This window comes from Macaca nemestrina, chromosome 4 (assembly GCF_043159975.1).
Source record: "Macaca nemestrina isolate mMacNem1 chromosome 4, mMacNem.hap1, whole genome shotgun sequence".
Classification (NCBI taxonomy): Eukaryota; Metazoa; Chordata; class Mammalia; order Primates; family Cercopithecidae; genus Macaca; species Macaca nemestrina.
The window spans coordinates 92,890,395-92,916,765 of record NC_092128.1 but is presented as its reverse complement, the minus strand read 5'-3'; the positions used below and the strand labels follow the sequence as shown (position 1 = coordinate 92,916,765).

General features: G+C 37.7%; 1 protein-coding gene across 2 annotated transcripts in view; it reads left to right on the top strand.

The window, feature by feature from the left end:
* Nucleotides 1–26,371, top strand: part of LOC105475677 (Rap guanine nucleotide exchange factor 5) — a 242,049-nt gene that overhangs the window by 174,892 nt on the left and 40,786 nt on the right. For both annotated transcript variants that reach the window (XM_011731142.3, XM_071094929.1), the window contains exons 12-14: nucleotides 17,689–17,767; nucleotides 22,233–22,377; nucleotides 24,127–24,224. In XM_011731142.3, the coding sequence (XP_011729444.1) occupies nucleotides 17,689–17,767; nucleotides 22,233–22,377; nucleotides 24,127–24,224 (322 nt within the window). The remainder of the gene's footprint in view (nucleotides 1–17,688; nucleotides 17,768–22,232; nucleotides 22,378–24,126; nucleotides 24,225–26,371) is intronic.

Here is a 26,371-nt window from a genome sequence, read left to right as displayed (position 1 = left end):
TTTATGATTTGCTTTCATCCTCCACCCTTATTTATTCTGTGTCCACTGTTGGAATTTACTACAATAAATGCATAGGCGTGTATATGTATATTTATTTATAAAGTAGAAAATAAGACATTGGGTAACTAAACTTGTCATATTTAATTAAAGGGAAACTACAGTTGGCTTCGCAGATGTGGCTTTTGCCACAGAAGGTTGACCATTTTACAGCAGACTTTGTCAAGGGAAAGGTCAAGTGGAAGTCTAGAGCATGCTAAACAAACCAAAGTATTATAGGGTTCTAGGAAATTAATTTCAAGAGGATCTGAAGATAGGGAATGGAAAAAGGAGTACATGAGGGGGAAAGAATGACCTTAGAAATTAGATCCTTAGCTTCCAGTCTATAAGAATTGTGGAAAACGTGGGCATCTTAACAGTTTATGGACTTTCTTCTTTAAATACTTTGAAGGAAAATGTCAACCACTTTCAGACAGGTGAGAGTGGAGGTTTTGTCCTAGAGGCTGAAGGTGAGATAATCTGGAGGTTTCCTGCACACTGTGTTCTATCTAAATGACATATGCATGTGACTGCTTACTTCCTCGAAGTCAGTTTCAGTGCCGACCTCAACCCCCGAACCCCGATTTTCCTGTGTAAACTGCAGCCAGCATAGAAGATGGAGAAGTCAGTGGACTTTCTACTTCATTCATATTTGCATATTTTGTTTTCTTTTTATCCTTTATTTACATTTATTTGCTTCACCTGAAATACTTTCCCTCTACCTCAAATGCCCAACTTGACACTCATCTTTTTAGCTAGACTTCCATGGAGAACTTTAGTTCTTTCTTTGTAGTTAAGTAAATTTCTAATTTTCTAGAACAACTGGAGGATAAATTATTACAAGTGATAAAAGATTCTACTCTAGTGAGAGTTGCCCTAGTATGTACAGGAATTGTCAAGTTTCAGAGAATCAAAATATATAAAATTACAATCTATTTTTAAACATAATTTTTTGCCGGGCGCGGTGGCTCACGCCTGTAATCCCAGCACTTTGGGAGGCCGAGGCGGGCAGATCACAAGGTCAGGAGATCGAGACCACGGTGAAACCCCATTTCTACTAAAAATACAAAAAATTAGCCGGGTGCGGTGGCGGGCGCCTGTAGTCCCAGCTACTCATAATTTTTTTTTTTTTTTTTTTGTGATGGAGTCTCACTCTGTTACCCAGGCTGGAGTGCAGTGGCACCATCTCGACTCACTGCAACCTCTCCCTGCCGGGTTCAAGAGATTCTCCTACCTCAGCCTCTCGAGTAGCTGGTACTACAGGCATGTGCCACCACGCCTAATTTTTATATTTTTACTAGAGACAGGGTTTCACTGTGTTGGCCAGACTGGTCTCAAGCTCCTGACTTCAGATAATTCACCCGCCTCGGCCTCCCAAAATGCTGGGATTACAGGCGTGAGCCACTGCTCCCGGCCTCAAATATAAAATCTAATGGCAAACTATGAGGACCTAATAATAGTCCTTGCTTTTATTGTTATATGGATAAGATATTGGCTTACATCTGTATAATCTCTTTGACATAGGATGAAGGCTGCATTTGAAACATAAATCCTCAATATAACTTGTTTTTCCTCATAAAAATAAATTTGAGATATATAACACCTTGTTTAATATTCTCTTGATATCCTGTCTCCCTAATAGGTACCCTTTAAGGAAGAAGGCTACATATATTACTTTTCTATTTCTTCGCAACATCATTTCCCAGTTCGGTTAGTGCTAACTGGGGTTTTATTTCTTTTGAAAGGAAATTTCTGTTCTAAAACCTTTAAAAACACGTAAATTGCCATATTTTCTCAGTAAGTTTTGTGTCTCTGGGCATATTTAATATTGCACTTTAGTAGAAACGCATGTGGTTTTGTTAGTGTCTGGCTGTATTTCCAGGAACCTGTTTAAATGTGTGATTTAGGTGGGGGCATTTCTGGAGCAGCAAATTGAAGGGAACAAGAGATACTGAAATTCATGAAGACAAGATATTGTGTCAGTTGTGGGTTTGACAACCTAGTAATTTTAGCAAAATGATAGTTTCACTCTAACATCGGCAGCTGAAATTACTTGAAACTGTGTTTAAGACAATGTCAACGGTTGAAAAACCTCTGTCTCCTTCTTTCTCTTTCTGTGTTTCTCTCTCTCGGAGATCTTGTGTCATGTCCCCAGACGGTTGTTGGATTTAAAGTGAGATAATCAGATGTCCTTGTCTGAATTTTAAAATGTTTATGACATCTTCCTCAAGTAAAATTTAGCATTCTATCAGGAAATGGGGGAACAAAATGTTTTTTTGTGTAAGAGTGTGTACTTCAGATAGTCGTATAAAGTGTGAGGAAGGAGTATTAGTGGATGGCAATTTGTTGATTACAATCACTGCATGTTAATCTCTCACAGCATGTTTCAATCAATTATTGCTTCATTGAAAGGGTGTAATGTCATAGAATTGCTCTAACTGACAAGCCCGTATCTAAAAGAGATATTCTTTGTGTGGGAGAATGTTTGCCTTTAACCTACCTATAATTGAGCTTCTCTTCATTTTTCCTATCAGCCTTTTGGCACTATAACCTTCCCCTCCCATTTCCCATTATCCTCATTTTCTGCCTCAGGCTTTCTTACTCTACGATTGAAACCTTTTCTTTCATTCAGTTTGCAGCTTTTTTGCCTTGTACTTAAGGCTGCTACTTGGCTGGCAGTCCTTCCCTTGAATCTCGAAACAAATATGAAATTAGAACTGTTAAATATGGGTGAACAGAAACGTGGAAAACTAAACAATACCAACAAAAATCCCAGAACATCTTGTCATAATCTACATAGTGACAGAAAATAATTTTCAGAACAATTCTCTAGCCTTTTCTACTTCAGACTTGCCATTCTTGTCTAGCATTTAGGATATTTGGTGAATCTTCTAACTTTGAAATATTGTAATCCTTTAAATGAGCTTCATTTAGTGGGAACATGAAAAGTACAATTTAAAATTCTCCATCGCTTACCTGGCTGGATATTGCCACCTAAATTCTCAGTCTAAAAATGAATATAGTTTTGGATGAATGGGTATATGTAAGCTTCTGCTATTTTTTTTCTTGTTCTATCCCTTTCAATATTCTTCACCTGTTATGAAGAAGAATTTATGTAGTACTGACAGCAAAGGAGCTTTTTCCCCCTAAGTTTTCTCTAAGTTTTCTTTGAGTCTTGCTTGATAATTACATATTTTCTTTTGTGTAGCAACTTACAGATCTTAAATCTACTGTCATGTCTTGTGTTTTGTTAAGAAAAAAAGAACAGAGTAATCTTTTCATCCTAATTTTGGATCTACTTCTCAGAGTTGGATATTTAAAATGTGACCTTTGAAGTCTTGATTCAGTTTGATCTGTGTTTGAAGGCATTGCAAGCCATTTTCATTTACTGATGGCTTCTGTAGAACAATTTTAGTTAACCCATGTTCTGCCAATGCTGACTGGCATAGTGTGCATATCTCAGAATTATTATGACAATTTGCACTGTTTGATAGTCTCCCAGGGCAGATGTTTGTTCTTCCAAACCAACCAACAAACAAACATCCAAGGCAATGTGTCTTCGTCAGCACGTTCTAAAAGTCCACAGTAGTGAGATCAGGATGAATTAACAATACTTAACACTCCTTGAAGGTACCTTTCCTACTTCTGATAATTGAGAAAATTGAGAACTAGATCATTTGCGTATCATGTACTTGAGCTTCTGAAAATTTTCAGTGTATATGTGTTATTTGTGAGTAGTCACAGCTTTATATAACAGAAAAGCTCTAGTGATGATTTAAACATGGCATAAATGTATTTCTGTCTCATGTGAAAATAAGTATGGAGAAATACAGTCCACAGCTGATAAGGCCACTCTAATGTCAGTCAGTCTTGAATTCCTTATCTGAACTTGATTTCCTGGGCCCTGATGGACACTAGCATAACTGTCCAGGCAGCAGGATGAAGAAAGTCATGAAGAGCACACTTGTCCATCACACATGGCTTCTGCTTTTACCTCATGGACCAAAACTTAGTCTTGTGGCCACATCTAGCTGCAAGTGAAGCTGGCAAATATATTGTATATTGTTTTGTTCCATCTTTAAAATATCAGGAGAACAAAATGCCCAGGAAAAAAAAAAATCAAAGTTTGATTCCCAAAGAAGGGGCAAATGACATGTAATTTTGTAAATGGAAGCTTATGTTAGTTTGTTTTGATACTGTAGACCCAATGCCATAATTATATATTTGTTTCTTCAAAGAAATATGGACATACTATGGTTTAATGCATTGTATAATTGTCACGGGAAAGGGGTCCTGATATCTCACACAAGAAGTAATTCAAGGCGAAGCCATAAAGTGAAAGCAAGTTTATTAGAGAAGTAAAGAAACCAAAGAATGGCTACTCCATAGGCAGAGCAGCAGCTTGAGCTACTGGACTGAGGATACTTATAGTTATTTCTTGATTATATGATAAACAAGGGGTGGGTTATTCATGAGTTTTTCTGGGACTCAAGGTTCCTCCCCTTTTTAGAACATATACGGTAACTTCCTGATTGTTGCCATGGCATTTGTAAATTGTCATAGTGCTGGTGGGAATGTCTTTTAGCATGCGATTATATTACAATTAGCATATGATGAGCAGTGAGAACGACTAGAGGTTACTTTTGTCACTATCTTGGTTTTGGTGGGATTTGGCTGGCTTGTTTACCACATGTTGTTTTATCAGCAAGATCTTTGTGACCTGTACCTTGTACAGACCTCCTATCTCACCCTGTGATTTAGGATGCCTTAACCTTCTGAGAATGCAGCCCAGTAGGTATCAGCCTTATTTTACCCAGCTCCTATTCAAGATGGAGTCACTCTGGCTCAAATGCCTCTGACATAATCTTTTTTTTTAAAGCCTGTAAAGTGGTTTGGATTATCTCTTATATCCTCCTCAAGAAGTGAATATTTAGAATAATCTTATATATGCTTAGGATGCAAGGTTTAGTTCGCTTTAAGTACTTTTCTCATGTCTGATTTGAGCTATTGATTTCATGTTTGAGAATTACACGTCATTCACTCTCAAATTCTTCCTAGTCATTGTTAGAAACATTTTTCATATAAGAAATTAAACATGAACTAAGAAATATTCCATATATTATGGCTTGGAAGTTAAACAATGGCACAAATTAAATTTGTGTTTATAAGAGTAGATTTTAGTATCTAATTATATATAATATTCTATTATTGTGACATAATAAATACATACTTGGTCTCTACCACTGGTACGGAGCTCTTAAAACTATGGAATTTCGTGGGTGATAGAGGTGATAGGAGCATCTTTTGTTTTAGTATTTGGTTTTAATCCCTTATTCCTAACACAAGAGTTTCTAAGACCTTTGGAATCTCTAGAGTGATAGGAGAATCTTTTTGTTTGCTGATATGATGACTGGTGGCTGGGGTCCCTAGGTAGCTTCAGGATGAGAGCTGGTTGCCAGAAAGACAAGGCATGACTAGAGAGATGGAACTTTTGGTCCCAACCCTCAACCTCTGGGGAGGGGAGGGAGATGGAGATTGACTTAATTGCCAGTAGTCCATGATTTAATCAATCATGCCTACCTAATGAAGCTTCTGTAAAAACTCTAAACAATGCAATTCAGAGAGCTCCCAGGTCGGTGAACATATCCATGTGCCATAAAGATAGTGCACCCAAACCCCACAGAAACAGGGGCTTCTGTGCTCAGGACTTTTTTAGAACTCATGCTGTGTAACTATTTTTCACCTGACCATTCATCTTCATCTCCTTTATAAGAAAACAGTAAGTGTAAGTAATGTTTCCCTGAGTTTAGTGAGCCCTTAACAGGCAATTATCAGACCACAGAGGGTGGGTGTGAGAACCCTGATATACAACCCATTGGTCAGAAGTACAGGTGACAACCTGAGATTTGTGATTGGCATCTAAAGTGGGATACAGTCTTGTGGGATTGAGCCCCTAGTCTGTGAGGTCTGTGCTGTCTCCAGGTAGTGTCAGAACTGAATTAGAGGAAACTTAGTTGATGTGTTGAGTAGAAAAATGTTTTTTTCAGTATAATCTTTCATATAGAGAATTTATCTAGAAAGGAGGGAAGAATTTTATGATTTGGCCTTTTGCAAACAATTTTTTTTAGTTTTCGCCTTTATATCTCGATTTTTAAAAATATAAGTATGTATAATTGGCCAATCTTAAAAGCATTGCGAATTTGTGGACCATTTCAATCCTTCCATGTGATTGTCAGTTCTACCTTTTGAAAAGCAAATTGGCTGATCTCGTATCTATTTGCTATGGCCAGGTGTCCACTAAAAAATAAAAAATAAAGTAAAATTTGAGTAGGAATAAAGGAACTCTAGCATCCTGGCACTTAGAAAACAACTTTATAGGGGCATCTTTGGTGATTTAAGACCAATAAAAGACCACCTTCTTGTGTCTATGACTCTACTCCCCCTTCCAAACCTGGAGATTCTGTTACTTTCCTGCATTTTCTTTTCCCATAAACCAGATGGGTTATTTGGGTCCACACTCTCAGGAGAGCATAGTGTCATGAAAGAACCAGGGCTGGGACTTAGGCCCTTCAGACATCATCTTGCTGAGGAGCCCTGGGTGGTTATTCACTTTACTCATCTCAGCCTCAGTGCTGTCATCTCAAAAAAGATAATGTGCAACCTACCTTCTAGGGTGGATATGACGGGCACAGGTCATGTAGGTAAAGCCCTTAGTGTTAACAGGTGTGGGATGTTGGGCGATGATTCGGCGATTATCATTAGTACTGGCACAAAAGAGTGGCTGCTGTGAGTATGTTTAACTAGCGAGGCCGCTATTTATTTTCCTCCCTTACTTTTTCTCTTTGCCCATTGAAGCCACTCTGGCTTCCTGGTGCATGGCCAGATAGATATGGTTCAAACAAATTTGGGGCTCCCTAGAAAATAAAGACAAAATAAAATTTGAATAGGAATAAAGGAACTTCAGCATCCTGGCACTTACATGGAAGACAACTTGATAGGAACATCTTAGGTGACACAAGGCCAATGGCATGTGCTGGGTAGGGGTTGGGGTGTGGAGGACTGCCCAGACATTCACAGGAGTGTGATAGACACCAGCCTGGGGTGTGGAGGATGCCTTATGTGGTCATTTAATTATCTCACCAATCAGATTCCCAAGCCCTGTGAACAACTTTCCATTCTCCATGGCAGAGGGCACAGTGGTCATCCCTTAGTTACAGAAGTTCAGTAAATGGTTGCTGACCAAACCTTTCTCTGTGACCCAAAAACATGAGTCTTCCTTTCACCTGTGTGAGAAAGAAAGCAGCTGTGCGTTATTGAAAAGAACACTAATGACAGCTCTGGAACCAGAACACAGAGACATGTCTGCCTCTGTTGTTTTATTTGTCCTAGCAATATTTTTAAATACAGGCAATACATTAAAGTAAATTTTCTTGTGCTGAAAATTGTCGGTATATGTAAGATCCTGTGCCAGATTATTTAGAAAGAGGCTTAGTTGCCCAGGCGCAGTGGCTCACGCCTATAATCCCAGCACTTTGGGAGGCCAAGGTCGGTGGATCATTTGAGGTCAGGAGGTTGAGACCAGCCTGACCAACATGGTGAAACTCCACCTCTGCTAAAAAAAAAGAAAAAAATTAGCCAGGCGTGGTGGTGGACTCCTGTAGTCCCAGCTGTTCAGGAGGCTGAGACAGGAGAATTGCCTGAACCCGGTAAGTGGAAGCTGCAGTGAGCCGAGATCACACCACTGTACTCCAGCCTGGGTGACATAGCAAGACTCTATCTCAAAAACAAACAAATAAGCCTTAATTGTGTTTACTTATGTTTACTTTAAATTAGTTTTGTAGAATATCTTCTTATCTTTAATATAATCTAGTTATTGTGCCAATCCTTAGTCTTAAAAGAGGCAGTTGACTATTCATTGCTAAACTTGGAAGAAAATAAGTCTGTCTAGAATTCCTAGAATTTCTGTTAACCAGCTGATATGGTTTGGCTGTGTCCCCACCCCACCCAAATCTCATCTTGAATTGTATCTCCTATAATTCTCGCATGTCATGGGAGGGACCCGGTGGGAGGGAATTGAATCATGGGGCAAGTCTTTCCCCTGCAGTTCTCATGATAGTGAATAAGTCTCATGAGATCTGATGGTTTTATAAAGGGGAGTTCCCCTGCACACACTCCTTTGCCTGCTACCCATGTAAGACATGCCTTTGCTCTTCTTTTGTCCCCCACCATGATTGTGAGGCCTCCCGAGCCATGTGGAACTGTGAGTCCTTTAAACCTCTTTCCTTTATAGATTACCCAGTCTCTGGTATGTCTTTATTAGCAGCATGAGAACGTACTAATACATCAGAAAAAAAAAGTAAATAAAATGTTATTTTTCTGAAATATAATGCTAATATTAACATTTGGAATGATGATGTATTTCACGTTTTGAAAAAAGTTGATAATACAGATCCTTTTGGTGCTTGAGAGGTAAAAACATTACACATGTCCTAAGTCGATTCAGCTATTAGAATGACTATTAATTTGCTATAATAACCATGTCTCAGGCTTCTAATCAGGATATTATCTTTAAATTAATTTTTCTTTGTTTCCTGAAAATTAAGAATGCTGAATTGACAAACACTTAGAAACACAGCTTGTATGTTTAGAACACGTGTGTGATGTTAATCAGACAACCATGCAGCAACTCTGAGAGGTCAGTTATGTTGGACTGAGTGAATGTTAGAGCTGGATATTAATTTTTGTTGGTAGATGCTGGCAGATTGGTACTGAAGGCTTCTTGCCCACGACAATTCCCACATTATAATCTATACAGTTAAATGAAATGATAATTGTATTGATTATTGAGAAATTTTTCATCCCAGCTCCTTGTGAGAGCAACTGCTCTTTCTAAACAATGAGCTCTACAACTTTAAGAGGAGTCTTGGCGGGGGAAAAAAACCAAAATGGTGTGATATATGGTCTGAGCACTGATTATCAGAATATCCTTAGCTCCTTTTAACTAGAGTATGCCCCCATCCTTGACCAAGGGGCATCTCTCCAAGGTCATCAAACCAGGGACTGTCCACATAGCAAATCCAGTGCTCTTTGAGTCCTGAGCCCAATAAAGCCTCTTCAAGCAGCATTTAACACTCTTATTTCCAATCCTTTTCTTTCTTGTTGGTTTATTACATTTGTGTCTCTTGTTTGTTTGTTTACAGAAAGGAGGCTATTGAATGTACGTTCATTTCTCTTTATTCTGTTTCTCTCCTCCTTTTCTTTCCCCTTCCTTAACTCATCTTTCCCGTACCATCACCTAAACGTCAATATCCCACTCCCTTAGACTGCTGCTTCTTTTTCTGAGAAATTGTGTTGGCCATAGCCATCCTCTTTAGGTACTGGCTCCCACAATCATAACTGTAACCCTCTTTGGCAAGCTCTGGTCTTTGATATTTTTTCCTAGTAGCTTTCCTTAGAGTAACCTGGGGAACCCAAGCTCAGCAAGTTTAAAAGCAAACTCACCTCCCTCCCCTTATCCTTCCCTTATCCAGTCTGACTTCCGTGATGAAGCAAGCTTAACTCACATCTCTCTTGTCACTTCTGGTCTTGAAAACCTCCCTTCACTTCCCTTTTCCTGTGGAATAAGCCCCAGGCTCCTTAATTTAGCATTCAAAAATCCTTCAGGAATTGCCTCCAACCTACTTCTCTAGCTTTACTTTTCAATTATACTATGTGATCTCTTCTATTACTACTATACAACTATGCTGTAGACCAAGACTTACCAACTTGCGTGTCCACAGGCAGTGAGAGTGAGTGAGTGAAGCCTGCCAGAACAGAAGGGTGATGAACTGGAGAGTGCCTCCTGCATAAAGTGGGCAAGTTGGCTCTAAACATGGTTGCCATAGGAGATGTGGCCCTGGTGTTGCCAGATCTTCTGACTTTTAAATTTTGTCAACTCCCAGAAAGCATCTCTAGGGACTAAACAAGACCTGCAAGTCCCAAGACCACAGGTTTGTGACTCAGCCACAGACCCACCCACATCCATTGCTTTGCTCACATTTGCTTCTCCTTTTCCTCCTCCAATTCTTCTTGGAAATTCATAGTTCTCAATACTCAGTTTTTGTTGGTGGATTGGTAGCACTTGGAGAATTGGGATAAGGTTGAAATAATTTTATTTTATAAAAATAAAGAATAGGTAGTATTTATGTAGAGTGCCTAGGGTATACCAGGCTCTCTGCCAGTTGCTTTAGATATACTATCTTATTTAATCTTTACTATAACTCTACTAGGTATAGATACGATGGCCACTTTACAGGTGACTTAACTAAAGCCTAGAGAGATTAAGGACTATGCCTTAGGCTACCCCGTTAGATTTCCAGCTCTCTGATTCTATGGTATTCTTTATACTGTTTTCTGAGCTTCCCCCGCATACTTGGCAGACACATGCATGTGCCATGAATGGGCTGCAATTGTACCTATACACTGAGAGCAGCTGATTGGGGATGTAACAGCAGGAGCTATGAGGCTGCTCACTGCTCTTGGCCCCAGGGTGACCTGCACCCTTTCTCTGAGGGCTGCAGCCTGGAGAAGGCAGACAAGCCCCCTGTTTATTACTCTGTGCTCCTCCTAGTAACATTTTTAAAAGGCAGTGAATAGAATTAAGTGTAGCTAGGAACAGAATACCTGTTGCATTCAAATCATTCTTTCTTGAAGAAGGAATGATAGGATTCTAAAACTGAATTTTACAAGTTAAAATAAAAACAGATTTGATTATTTGAAGAGTGTCCCCAAGCACTGTCTGTAGTAAGTTCCTGTCATTTAAAGGGGTGACTTTTAAGATTTGATGTATAAACAGCATTAAATAAGTAAGCTTTTTTTTTTTTTTCTGCCACAAATACCTAAAAATAAAGCTAGATCTCAAGATTTGGTTATGTTAGAATGGCCAAACAAAACGCTATGGTGAGACTGTAAGAATTGGCAGGAATGAAGTGAATTTAGGAGCTGTAGTAAAAAGCTGTGTTTGAGGTCATTAATATCACTTTCAGAAATGTGAGCTACACAGGGAAAGAAGCATTGCTTTTAATGGCATAGCACTTTAATCTATTATTCCAACCTGAACATGAAAAAAACATTTATTTGTGCTTAATCAAATTACATGGTACATTTTGGCACTGCTTCTCAAAAAATAATGGCAAGTTGTAACATTTCAGGACCAGAAATGGGCCCTTTGATGTTCAAAGCTTTTCTCTTGGCTTCTTGAAATGAAGGTTAAGTAGAATATGTTTTAGAGTGCCTTAAATTCCATTGCATCTGAGGCAGAAATACAGGTGAAACAAAACTGCTAACAGTACTTCAGGAAATATGAGTTAATACAGAAATGTTGACTATTCACATCACTATACTTGGATTAAATGGCTACTCTAGGCAGTTTCCTGTCCAAATTCTTTTAATTTGCTTTCTTGGTAATTCACTTTAACAGATGAGTGGTTTCATTATCGCAGTGCATTTTGCTTATGAGTATTGAAAAAAATAACCAAGGTAGATTTCTATAATTTTTCCTACATAACGCTATACTTCTAGTGATTTTTAGACTTCAGGGTTTTGTTTTGTTTTTTTGTTTTTATGTTGCAAAGAAAGCATTAGACCTTTTGGTAACATTTGGATCCGTTTTTTTAAATTTGATTACATTTATATATAACAGAACTCCATGAAAATGGTCTGTACCAAACCTCTTACTAGTCTACCTTGTCATAACTCTAGGATGCTCTAGGGATACTTATGTTTTGCAGAAATAAAATGGGAATTTTTAGAGCTTTGTATACTTAAAATGAGACTGAGAAAAATGTTTTAATTAGTACATACAAGAGAAATACATTCAAATAAAATTAAATAAAAATAGATAATTGTTTTTATATGACTTAAAAATTAAAATAGGCCAGACACGGTGGCTCATGCCTGTAATACCAGAACTTTGGGAACCCGGGTGGGCAGATCACCTGAGGTCAGGAGTTCAAGACACCAACCTGGCCAACATGGTGAAACCCCCATCTCTACTAAAAATACAAAAATTAGCCAGGTATGGTGGTGTGTGCCTGTAATCCCAGTTGCTCCAGAGGCTGAGGCAGGAGAATAGCTTGAACCCAAGAGGCGGAAGTTGCTGTGAGCCAAGATCATGCCACTGCACTCCAGCCTGGGTGACAGAGTGAGACTCCATTTCAAAAAACCCCCCCAAAAAGTTAAAATAGTAGCAGATGATAGGGAAAAGTCCTATATGACATCAGTATAGCTAATTACATGCATGGATTTCAGAACCATTTCTATATATATTTTATTTCAAGTTTTATAATAGTTAAAACTGTAGAAGTATTTACCTTCCAATTTCAATGATGATCAAGATGTTACTTTTTTACTTGCAAGGATGTTTCTTGTATTCAAAAAGCTACTACAAAAGTATTATTTTATTTTGGAGTGGGGAGGATAGTCCCAAAAATTTAGTGATAAGCCAATAATTTAGGATTAGATTTAGTAATTGACTTAATGCGTAGAATATCAAAGAAAATGGCTGGCACTGCGGCTCACGTCTGTAATCCCAGCACTTTGGGAGGCTGAGGCAGGCGGATCACCTGAGGTCAGAAGTTCGAGACCAGCCTGGCCAATATGGTGAAACCCCCATCTCTACTAAAAATACAAAAATTAGCCGGGCATGGTAGTGCATACCTGTAGTCCCAACTACTCGGGAAGCTGAGGCCGGAGAATCGCTTGAACCTGGGAGGTGGAGGTTGCAGTGAGCTGAGATCGCACCACTGCACTCCAGCCTAGATAACAAGAGCGAAATTCCATCTCAAAAAAAAAAAATATATATATATATATCTCAAAGAAAAAGTTTTTGCATATTAATATATGCATATTAATATGCCTAGGTATTCACAAAATTAGAAATCAAAATGAATACCTTTTTTATTCAGAATGTTAGTATGTATGGCAACTATGAATTTGTTTAAATGAAAGATACTTTTATGTATACAAACATGCTTTTCTGCCTGTTGTCTTAAATTATTATTAAGTACTATGTAGTGTAATAGATAATTATAGTGTTTTAATTTGGATGCCAGTGGATTTGCTAGTCTTTCTAAATGGCTATTGTCAGCTAATAGTCTTCAGGGGATCATTCATATAACCATCATGGTTCTAAAAATATCTCTAAATACCAATGGGACAGCCTCTTTTTTGGAAGCATGGCTATTATAAAATGCACTTTTATTTGAAGTGCATCATTTTGATTATAGTATTTTAATTCGTGCCACTCAATTACTTTCAGAATCTGTAGAGCAAAGAAAAAAAAAAACATGAATGCTGGAAAAGAATAAAAGAAAGCTCTTTATATAGAAAAATTTAGAACAATATGGCAGTTAGAGAGATATTTGAGTTAGGAGTATTGGGAATCTGTTCTATTCATTAGAATTTTTAACTATTTATTAGGACTTCAACTGGAGCTGTTTTTGTATAGCCTCATTGTTTTTATTTTAATTAATATTTCTATGACAGAGAGATAATTAGGTAAGTGCTGTTGAATTTTAAATATGATATTAGCTTAGGAGAAAATAGGCATTTCTGGGTCAAAGCCCTTTACAAAATATTGTCATATGTGAGCTGATTAATTGAATTGAATGCCAAATGGATTTGCCACCATCCAACCAGACTCTGATAGTTCATTATCTAAGGTTGTTCTGGAATGGAATGACTGGTTATGTCAAAGTTAATGGTTTAATGGTGTTCTTTTTAATCTCAGCTACTAATGGAGTAACTCTTGATTAGAGAATAGTTCTAATCTCATTAAATGCAGCTAAGTGTAAGAACACCCCAAAGAGTCTGAACCTGTATGTCACATCCAGCATTGTAAATGCCAGCTCCCTCTCAATGCTGTTACCCAGTGGTTTCTGCATACTGGTGGCTCCTATCTACAAGAGCCATTGAAAACCCTAAACTAGATTCAAAGCTACTCTGTTGGCCAGGCTCAGTGGCTGATGCCTGTAATCCCAGCACTTTGGGAGGCCGAGGTGGGCAGATCACTTGAGACCAGGAGTTTGAGACCACCCCAGCCAATATGGTGAAACCCCATCTCTACTCAAACTACAAAAATTAGCTGGACATGGTGGTGCATGCCAGTAGTCTCAGCTACATGGGAGGCTGAGGCACAAGAATCACTTGAACCTGGGAGGTGAAGTTTGCGGTGAGCCGGAATCGCACCACTGCACTCCAGCCTGGGTGACAGTCTCAAAAAAACAAAACAAAACAAAAAAAACTACTCTGTTGTCCTTGCTGCTTGTATCTAACATTGAGTGCACAAAAGAATCAGCTTAACTTTTTTTTTTTTTTTTTTTTTTTTTGAGACAAACTCTCTCTTTGTTGCCCAGGCTAAAGTGCGGTGGCATAATCTTGGCTCACTTGCAGCCTCTGCCACGTGGTTTCAAGCCATCCTCCTGTCTCAGCCTCCTGAGTGTCTGAGAAGATTCAGCTTTTTTTTTTTTTTTTTTTTTTTTTTGACAGAGTCTCACTCTGTTGCACAGGCTAGAGGGCAGTGACATGATCTTGGTTCACTGCAACTTCCACCTCCTGAGTTCAAGCCATCCTCCCACCTCAACCTCCTTAGTAACTGGGATTACGGGCGTGCACCACTACACCCAGCTATTTTTTTTTTTTAATAGTAGAGATGGGGTTTCACAATGTTGGCCAGGCTGGTCTCTAGCTGCTGGCCTCAAGTGATCTACTCACCTCAGCCTCTCAAAGTGCTGGGATTACAGATGTGAGCCACCACACCTGGCCAGATTCAGCTTAATTTCTAATCAGACAGGAAAGGTTGAGGATTTCCATCAATCACATTTAACACAGAGAAATGTTGTAATTTGTAAACATTACTCTTCAACAGAATCCCAGAGGGATAGTTTTCAAATTGTATTTCCAAAATATCCTTGGTTGCCAGCTAATATGCAAGTGATCAATTTTAATTGAAACTGATTTTTTTTTTTCTTTTTTTGAGATGGAGTTTCGCTCTGTCGCCCAGGCTGGAGGGCAGTGGCCGGATCTCAGCTCACTGCAAGCTCCACCTCCCCAGTTTACACCATTCTCCTGCCTCAGCCTCCTGAGTAGCTGGGACTACAGGCGCCTGCCACCTCGCCCGGCTAGTTTTTTGTATTTTTTAGTACAGACTGGGTTTCACCGTGTTAGCCAGGATGGTCTCGATCTCCTGACCTCGTGATCCACCCGTCTCGGCCTCCCAAAGTGCTGGGATTACAGGCTTGAGCCACTGCGCCCAGCCACTTGAAACTGTTTTTAAAAACTGTAATGAAAGGCACACATTATATATTCCAAATTTCTCTTTAGGATGACCAGTGATTAACTTGAGCTGCCAGGTTAACTTGTTTGGAGACAAGTAAAGTAAACCTTCCCGTGCCTTGTTCGTATATTTGAAACGTTCATAAACAGAGACTCTAGTAGGGGGCCCCTGGCTCTTCTGCGTACGCAGGCTGTGCATGTCCACTCATACATGTAACATTGTCGGATCAGGCACACTACCATAGCTTTTTTGTACTAGTTCTCATTTATGCCCAGCAAGGCCCAGGTATATCTGTTTAGGAATTTGCTTTTGCTGTAGAGTAAATAGTAAGTTAGACTAGTGATTGCTAACATATTGCAGTGTGATATAACAATGTAAGTTTAGACTTTTAAAAACATGTTTTAAATAAGAAAATTTGTCAAATTTATTATTTTGACAAGGAATACTATGACTTATAGATAAAATATCTTTCAGATAAATTCCATTAATACTCTTCATTAACACCTTTGGTTCATTTTAATTATGGGCATCTTGCAATTAAAAAGCAAGCTTTTAAAAGAATTGCCATTTGCAACCACTTACCTATGTGGATTAGGATTACCTTGATATTCTGCCACCAAGCAGAAATAAGTTATGCCCTGCAGCTAATATAGAATTATAGATGTCATCCACAACCTCTTATATCAGAGTTTTGTGTTCATAAATATAACCTTGTTTTTCTGATTAACTTTTAAAGTAAATATTACTGGTTATTCCTAAAAATTCTGGAGATTTTCTTTCATCCAGTCTTCAATGTAGCGCTATAGGGCTCTATACTGGGCAATTATTTTTACTTACACATCATCATTATAAGGTATAGATCTTGGAGAGCATAAGCGCTATTGAGTATATGTCTTAGTCAGCTTAAGCTGCTCTAACAAAATACCGTAGCCTGGGAGGCTTAAACAACAGACATTTATTTCTCACAGCCTAGAGACTGGGGAGTCCAAGATCAAGGTGCTGGCAGATTCAGTGTTTGGTGAGGACCTGCTTCCTGGTTCATAGACCACAGTCTTCCCATATCCTTGTGTGGTAGAGAGAGGAAAGGAGCTTTCTCAGGACTCTTATAAAGAGAGCAATGTCATTCATGAGGGCTCAACCCTCATGGCCTTATCCAATCCTAATTACCTCTCAAATACCCCCTCCTTATACATCACACTGGGGGTAAGGTTTCAACATATAAAGTGGCAGGAGTGGGAGTGTTGCAGAGGACATAAGCATTCAGTCCGTAACAACAGTACACAAGCTAATTACTCTAATAATTTATTACTGTTTTATATAACTAAAAATGTGATATCTGGAATGTAAAACATGAAGATTAAATCGTATAGTAAAATGAATTTTAAGTTAAGGAGACTAGATAAAGACTATTATGGCAAAAACTGCTTTGCCAAATCACTGCTTTTATTTGAAGTGCATCATTTTGATTATAGTATTTTAATTCATACCACTCAATTACTTTCAGAATCTGTACAGCAAAAAAACAAACAAAAAAACCATGAATGCTGGAAAACAATAATCTTTTGTACCATATTAGAAATTACATTGAAGGTCAGTGTTTGCCTCTTTAGCAATTCCATATTGTATACAAACTGAACTCTTCCAAGAACACTCAAAGCACAAAGATGATAACAATGTAACCTGGTTTGGTTGGTAGAAAAAAGAAATTAGGAAGAAGTATGTTGTGATACATTGTACCTGATCTCCAATTTTAACTGGACTCAGTTCTGTCTCTCTTCAAGACTAAGAAAATCACTCATCACTTTCCCAACTTCTTAAAGATGCATTTAAGAGATAAAGGTGAATGGCCTTGGAACCTGATATGTGTCTTCTGGGTTTTATTATTCATTGTTCTTGCCCTAGACTTAAGTAAATGGCTTTGGAAAAAATCTTAATTTATTAACACATGAGGGCTTTATTCCCTGTAGGACTTGAGTGTACACCTCAGAAATCTTGTAAAATTTATTTTTTAATGCACATTATTTATGCATTGGTTTTCTATATCATCTTTACCCACAAATATAAATGAGGTTTCAGGAAAACAAGATGATAACAAAATTGTATGTTTAGAGAGCTCTGCAACAAAAATATCTTATTGCTTGATGCATTTGATATAAGGAGTTTTTCGTATCTTAATTTTAATAAATAATATCTTTCGTGGCAAAAATTCTCCTAATCCCTCCCACAGCCATCAAAATTTGTCATATTTCTGCCATGCACATGGTTCTGGGGCCTGGAAAGCAGCTGCTCTTCTTATCCACCTCTTTGCTTACTTGTATTTTTTTTTTTTTTCTTTGCAGAGACCCTCCTGGATGACTTCCTTCTCACGTACACTGTCTTCATGACAACTGATGACTTGTGCCAGGCTCTGTTAAGGCAATATCCTTCATTATCTTCAGGCTGCTGTGACCACTTCCTCTCAGACAGATGTCCCACATTAGGAATTAACTGCCTTCCTTAATTTATTCAACCCCACAGTAGAGTGTGGATATGTTAAATATTAATGTAATGATATCCAAGGTAGAAGATGAAATGAGATAGACAGAGGAAACTGGAAATGTGAACGGCTGTTTTCACATTCTATGTTGTGGCTATATTATACTGTTTATATTACGTTTGCTTCATATCTGTGCCTTATGATTGCTTAGAAATCTGGAGGCAAAATTGGCCTGCTGGGTAAACCCCAGAGTCAAGAGACTGTGTAGAATGGCAAGATCATGGAATAAATGGACTTAAAGGAGAATCAGTTAGTTAAGTGTCAGACCACTTGTGAAGGAAAATGCACATACGTGATATCATGTTCCTGGCAAGTGTCTCAGGGGAGACAGGCTATTCCCCCACATGGGAGGTCAAACCTAGCCCCTGGAATCCTCTGTCATCTTTTCACAGCTTTGTCACTGCATGCTCTCTTAGAATGATGGATGTGATTAGAAGGTTAATGATCAGTTAAGGAAGCCTTATAATTTTATTCACTAACTAGAAGAGATGCAACATAGGATCATTGAAAGACCACAAAACAAAGCCATGTAAAGTTACTGAAAGTCTCCAAGTGGTCTTCTTGCTTCACAGTATTTAATGTATTCAGATGCATTTAAGCATTTAAATAGGCTGTTGCTGTACTGTTTTTATTAAATGAAACTGAAGATTCCACTCTAAACCACATGAAAATTTTAAGGAAAATGGATTGCTTTTGTATATACTAAAGTTCTATTAAGACCTAATGATAGCTGGGTGCAGTGGCTCACACCTGCAATTCCAGCACTTTGGGAGACCAAGGTGGGAGGATTGCTTGGGTCCAGGAGTTCAAGAGCAGCCTGGGCAACATAGTGAGATGCGATCTCTAATATACATATTTGGTATATAGATAGATAGATACTTGGTATAGATAGATATAGATATATACCAAAATTAGCTGGGCATGAGATATAGATATAGATATATAGATATAGATATAGATATATACCAAAATTAGCTGGGCATGATATATAGATATAGATATAGGTATAGATATAGATACATACCAAAATTAGCTGGGCATGATGGCATGTGCCTGTGGTCCCAGCTGCATGGGATGCTGAGGGAGGAGGATTACTTAAGCCCAGGAGGTTGAAGCTGCAGTGAGCCAAGACCACGCCACTGCTCTCCAGTTTAGATGACAGAGGGAGACTGCTTTCAAAAACAAGCAAACAAAAGACCTAATGATAATGCTTATTTAATATTCTTTCTCTATTAAATGATTGTTACATGTCTCCCAACTTTACAGCGTTTTCCCACCTAAAAGAATACTTTAAAACTTCATAAAGGACATAAAGTAACATCTCTCTTAAAATATATGTATAATTGGAAATGATGATTACTTTGTAGTGCTTTACTATATCCTATGACCAAACAAAGCTATAGTAGATATTTTGCCACTTTTTAGAACCAGTTCATAAAGTTGATCTTGAAACATTGTGAGTTAGTTTTGAATTTGGAAAGTTTCAATAATATGTGCAGATTTCCTTCACAGCTTTCAAGTGGAGTATTGCTCCACATTTAGCAATCACGATAAGATTTTGAACATCTCTTTCTTCAAAAGTGTTTTGGAAAAGTATCTGTGAGCTAATTTCATTTACATTTTAATGCTAACATATTTCTAAAACAATTCATCCATCAAGTAATATAAAATGTACTTAAAGGAGATGCCTTTAAACTACATTCTTTAACTATGATCCTAATGTTATTTGTGATTATCATTTAATAATTTAATGTACTATAGGATGTCCCTAAACAATCTCTAGAACTTAACTTTCATATATATGTTTTGAGTCTTTGACTAAGACATTATATACAAAACTTTGGTTCAGATTTTTATCAGCCTTTTTACCAATAATCAAAACCCATGAACTCAAAACGTTTTAAGCCAGAAGTCTTTCATTATGATTATTTCTGTATATTTGCACTCTGCCTTTTGTGAAATAATACCACAAACAAAAACGGCATCTGTATTTAATGTGAGATATTTTTATGCACATCTTAGTGAAGATGTGTTGCATATTCCCCGACAACCAACTTCTTAGAAGTAGTCTAAATTATTTGGTTTTTTCCAATGGTTTTAAAACATTATTTATAGATTAAAGCTATTTGTGCTGGTTTTAGATATTTTAGATAAGTATTTTTATTGTAATAGTATTTAATAGCATCATAAAGAGCATTAAATTCATAGCTGTGGGCCAGCTAATATTCTGTGCATTACATAGAAGTTATAACTCTCACCACATGCCTTCCCACTATTTCCATCAGCAGCTAAATTTATAAATCAGTGTAATCTAGCATAGACAAAATGTAAAAGAATGTCTGTTTCCTAATATTGGAAATCAGATTAATACAAATGCAAATTTAACCTGTAAATATATTTTAGATATATATCTTGCAGGGAGGAAAACAAGGTACAGCAGATAACTGTTTATGAATGGAGAATGGTTGAAGTGTTGCTTCTTGCATTTACTTTATTCTGCTAGTCCATAATTGTAGAACATATATATGCAGCTTGAATACAAAGTTCATATCTTCATTTATATATGATGACCTAAAAAATTGCATTTCTTAATTTTCTTGATTTCTTTATATTAGTGAAGGTATTATATTCACAGGAAAAGAAGAGAAGAACATTTGTTTAAGGGGAAATAATGTAAGATAAATCTTTGAGACATGTCTTGCTGTGTTGCCTAGGCTGAGTAGAGTGGCTTGATCATGGCTCACTGCAGCCTAAACCTCCCAGGCTCAAGTGACCCTCCTGTCTCAGCCTCCCAACTAGCTGGGTCTACAGATGTGCATCACCATACTCAGTTAATTTTTTTCTTTGTAGAGATAAGGTCTCACTTTCTTACCTGGGCTGACCTTAAACTCCTGGGCTCAAGCACTCCTCCTGCCTCAACCTCCCAAAGTGCTGGGATTATAAGCATCAGCCACCATGGTTGGCCTAGATAAATCTTTATTGTATTTTGCCTTTCAAGAGAAAAACTAAAAGAAATAGCAACTTTTTTTGTGTTTGCCTGAGTTTATTTCACAGGTGGAAATCAAAGGTGGTCTTAATGTATTTTTGCAGGATGGGGAGACATTGACTAAATTATATTTTAAAATATTTACAAAGCCTGACATAAAGTTTATTCCAATTTTGCAATTGTATATCAGTGTTAAAGAATATATAATCCTGTCCAACAACCCTCAAGTGTTGATGTCATAGCATTCCCTATTCCTAGTCATCTTTTTAATGTGTCCAAGACACTCAGAAATTATCATTTTGGAGACAACAAGAATAGATCAGTTTAGAATATGCCAAGCTGCTGTTGCATTCCTAGTCATTTAAACACTTTGCCTTTGAGGTTGTTATTTTTATGTAATTTTAACAGCATAGTTAACATATGGTCATTGTATATAAATTAGGAAATGCTAATAAGTATAATAAAAATAATTCATGTACTCTAAAACTTCATTACTTTGAGAAGCCACTGTTAACTATTTAGTATATATCTCTCCAGATAGTGAGATTAATCATATAAATAAACATTGTTAACAGAAGTAGATCATCCTAACATATTCTTTTCTTACTTGCTTTTCTACTCAACATTACATTATGCATATTCTCTGTCAGTAAATGTACTGCTGGACCATCAGGTTTATGACTGCTGAATAGTCCATTAAATGGATATGTAATAACTTAGGCAACCGTTCTCAGTTGCTGAGGCATTTAGGCTATTTCCCATTAGTTTTTATTTTAATCAAAATGAAAATTAGCAGTCCCTTTTACCTCTGTGTTCGCACATGTATCCAATGTTTTCTTAAGTAAATTCCTAGGAGTGGGCATTTGAATCATGTTACAAATTGTGTTCCAGAGATCTATACTCATTTGGAACTACTTTAGAAGCACCTGGTTTTACAGAATGTGAATTTCTGAGGACCAGACAGCACCTGGCCTCATTCTTACCTAAAATATATTGAAATAGTATTCACCTGTGTACTGAAGCTAGCTCTCTTCTTGGAGTCACTGTTAAAATTAATGGGCCACTTACTATCTCCTTGGGCTGGCATTAACCACATGTTGCCTATGGAAGCATGTCAGCAGCTGCCAGTGAAATGGCCCGACCCTTCACTTCCTGGCTGCCCACTGAGTATACTTCAGTCATTTTCCTCAGTTTGCTTTTGCTCTTTTCAGTACACACCGTTTGCTCTCCCTACGTGTATTCTGTTCTTCCTGCATGTTTTACGCTTGTATGCCTTCATGTATTTTGTAAAAATAAGAGTAAATGGATGTCTTCATATTTTTAAATTTTCAACAATATAATTTTTTCTTAACCATTTGCACCTATTCTGCTAAGAAGTATCAAGGCAAAGAGGAAAACTCAGATGTTCCTCGTAGGAAACGTAAAGTCTTGCATCTTGTTTCCCAGTGGATTGCTCTGTACAAAGACTGGTTACATGAAGATGAACATTCAAAAATGTTTTTAAAGGTAATCCAATGTTTCCAGGTATTCTTTGATGCAAAATAACTGATTTTACTTTAAGTCATGCATCTTAAAAATCTCATTTGTAGGTAACAGTCATTCAACTTTCTTGTGATAGTCAAGTTGTGATTCAGAGAACATATAAGTTATTTTGACTTCTGAAGCTTGATATTCCATGTCTAAAAGTCATGGAAATTTTGATTGCTAATGAAATAATTAAGGAAGGTAAACCAAAACATTCAAAATTTGATACAGCTTAATATGTTGATATTCATTATAAGTTTAAAGTAACCAGTCCTCTATATGTAATATTTGCATAAAACATTATGATTTAAAAACTATATTGACAATATATGTTCTATGAAACATTTGTCAGACATGGTATACTTTGAGAATTTTAAGCAATAATGTGTAAATAGATATAATGTAGATTTACATTTAGAGTGAGACAAACTGATTTATTTTTTCTAATTAATAGGCTTCAATATCTTTTCAACAACAGATGATTATCTGGAGAGATGATTAGTAAGACAGTTGGATTCCTTTTGCCACCAAAATCATATTAAATCTACAGGTTAGGACAGAGAAGGAATGGAATGGAATTCTAGCAAGGAAGAGTTCTAGTTCAGAGTAGGCAACTGCCTAAATAGACTCAGCCTTTCATGAAGGAAACCACTTTGAATTCAACATTCAGTTGTCATTTAGACATCCAGTTAAAAACGAGTCTAACCAACTCTTTTAAACTCATGTTGTTTTCAAAGCAACTGCTTAATTTAATTCAATTGACTTTTTTCTCCCAAATGATTATGTGGAATTGTGTGTGTGTGTGTGTGTGTGTGTGTGTGTGTGTGTGTGTGTGTTGAGACAGGGTCTTGCTCTGCTACCCAGGCTGCAGTGCAGTAACGCAGTCATAGTGCACTGCAACCTCAAACTCTTGAGCTTGAGAGATCCTTGCCCCTCAACCTCCCGACTATCTGGGACTAAAGGCATGTACTACCACACTCAGCTAATTTTTTCTTTTTTGTAGAGATAGAGTCTTGCTTTGTTGCCCAGGCTGATCTCGTACTCAGCTCAAGCAATGCTCCCTACTCAGCCTCCCAGAGTGTTGGGATTACAGCCTGAGCCACCATACCCAACCAATATTATTATTATTATTATTATTATGAGATGGAGTCTTGCTCTGTTGCCCAGGCTGGAGTACAGTGGCGCAATCTTGGCTCACTGCAAGCCCCACCTCCTGGGTTCACGCCATTCTCCTGCCTCAGCCTCCCGAGTAGCTGGGATTACAGGCGCCCACTACCACACATGGCTAATTTTTTTTTTTTTTTTTTTTTTTTAGTAGAGACGCGGTTTCACTGTGTTAGACATGATGTTCTCCATCTCCTGACCTCGTGGTCTGCCTGCCTTGGCCTCCCAAAGTGCTGGGATTACAGGTGTGAGCCACCACGCCTGGCCTATCATTTTTTAAGATATAGAATGGGCATGGAAATCTCTAGTAGCCAGCTAGCCAGAGATCTCTAGAGTTCTCTTTCCAGAATTTCTACCTACGGCCCTGAAAGCAGGTAGAGAGCCATGGCAGTTGACAGAGAAGCTACGAGTTATGATCCCACTCTGGACCTCATTGGCACCTGGTGAAACCCGCGCGTTGTCCTGGATCCCTCCTTATTTCCTCTGTTAGGATAGCCATGGTATGAGTCTTAATCCCTACAGAATGGGCATTCAACCACTCAGCTGTCATTTGCCTTTTTTCTCCAGACCATATATAGGAATGTACTGGATGACGTTTATGAATATCCAATACTTGAAAAAGAATTGAAAGAATTTCAAAAGATACTTGGAATGCACCGTCGTCAGTAAGTATTTCATTTTCCTAATTATGGTTAATGAAAGAAGACAGCAGCAAATATGATAGAATTTGGAATGCCTTATACATAAAAGTTGATTTTGAACATTTTGACTCATATTCATCTTGATGCCCTAGCTTTTCTAGTAGTAAATTGTGTGTTTTGTTCTTATAACTCAAAATGAAAGAACACGGAATTCAGCTCGTTGACTATTGTTTTAACCCCGTTTTATATAGTAAAAACAGCCTGGGCCATAACGACCAGGTGCATAAAAACAATTAGTAAATTATTACTTAATTTTAAAAGTCTATGTAACTTGTCATTTTGGGGCTTGTAACTATCTCTATGGAATAGGGAGGAAAAGTTTAATAAATAGGTCTCAGGGAGTTGTGGAGCATTTTATTTTATTTTATTTTTTGGGATATAGTCACTCTGCTGCTCAGGCTGGAATACAGCAGCGTGATCTTGGCTCACTGCAACCTCCACCTCCTGGGTTTGAGCAATTTTCATGTCTTAGCCTCCTGAGTAGCTGGGATTACAGACATGTACCACCACACCTGGCTACTTTTTTGTATTTTTAGTAGAGATGGGGTTTCACTATGTTGGCCAGGCTGGTCTTGAACTCCCAACCTCAGGTGATTCGCCTGCCTCAGCCTCCCAAAGTACTGGGATTACAGGTGTGAGTCACCACACCCAGCCTGTGGAGCATTTTAAAAGCTCAATTTTATGGGTTCCCTGAGGTTTCTTTATCAATTTAGAAAGATTTTAAAGAGCCATTTACTCAATGACTCTTGGCATGTCTAAGGGTCCCCTAGGTATCTGTCATTAATCTTTCAGATTGGCAACACCCAACTTTACTATTAGTGATATTACCATTAAGTCCCCTTACTCATTTTGGTAAAGAAAACATCAAGTCATTCAGTTTTCAGATTTAGCCACAGAGTTCATCTAAAAGGAAAACTTGTTATCTGATTTACAGTGTATATTTCATAAACATAAAGCACATTTATTATCAAGTTGTGAAAAGCTTCTGTTACGATTTCAACAGTCACAAATTGCACCTCTCATGGAAAGTGTTAATTCAAGCCTTTCAGATGACTGATTTGTGATTTAAAGCTTGACTTAGTTTTAGTAAAGGGAGACCTCATTGCAAGTGAAACATCTGTATAAATTAATCTTAGGTAGCAAACCGTGTGTATACTTTAGTCCTCAATCATCGAAATCTTACATTGGGAGATTTGAAAGTAAAGTGCAAGTTAACACAGTACCTTAGAGATGAATCTTGTAAATGTTGGTGGTCTTCTTTTATTACAGTCTACATTATGTTAAGTTTCCATAGCCTAAGACTTATATGAAAATATGAACTAATAAATGAAATCAAACAAGGAAAAAAAGGACAACCTTGTCATCAAAATAATCCCCCATATGGAAGTTGCTCTGTGCTATGAGGCAGACCTGTTATAGCTGGGAAACTTTAATTCATGGTTTAATACATGTGAACATATTTCATCAAATACATTAATGGAAATTGAATACATTCCATTTTTAAAACCTACACAAAAATGGTAAATAATAGAATAAAATAAGAAAATGACATAAAGAAATGATTCTTGGTTGGCACAGTGACTCACACCTGTAATCCCAGCACTTTGGGAGGTGGAGGTGGGAGAATCACTTGTGTCCAAGAGTTTAGGAGTTTAAGACCACCCTGGACAACATAGTGAGACCCCACCTCTACCAAAAATAGAAACTTAGCTGGGCATGGTGGTACATGCCTGTAGTTCCAGCTACTTGGGAGGCTGAGGCAGGAGGATCACTTGAGCCCTGGAGGCCAAGACTGCAGTGAACAGTGATCACGCCACGGCACTCTAGCCTGGGTGAGAGAGTTAGACTGTGTCTCAAAAAAAAAAAAAAAAAAAAAGAAAAGAAATGATTCTTGCCTATTTTTATAAGATTATGAAATAGCTTTAGATTCTAGAATAAGATTCAAGCCCTAAATGTAAAACTCGTGACTTTTTTTTCTCTAGCCCCAGTACACAAATAGAGGAGAAAATGTTCCTTTCTGAGAGTAAGACTCATACCTTTAATTTATAGTTCACCTAATGATGTATGAAATTGGCCCCGGTACTGGCTCCTTTGTAAATGGAGGTGGCGTT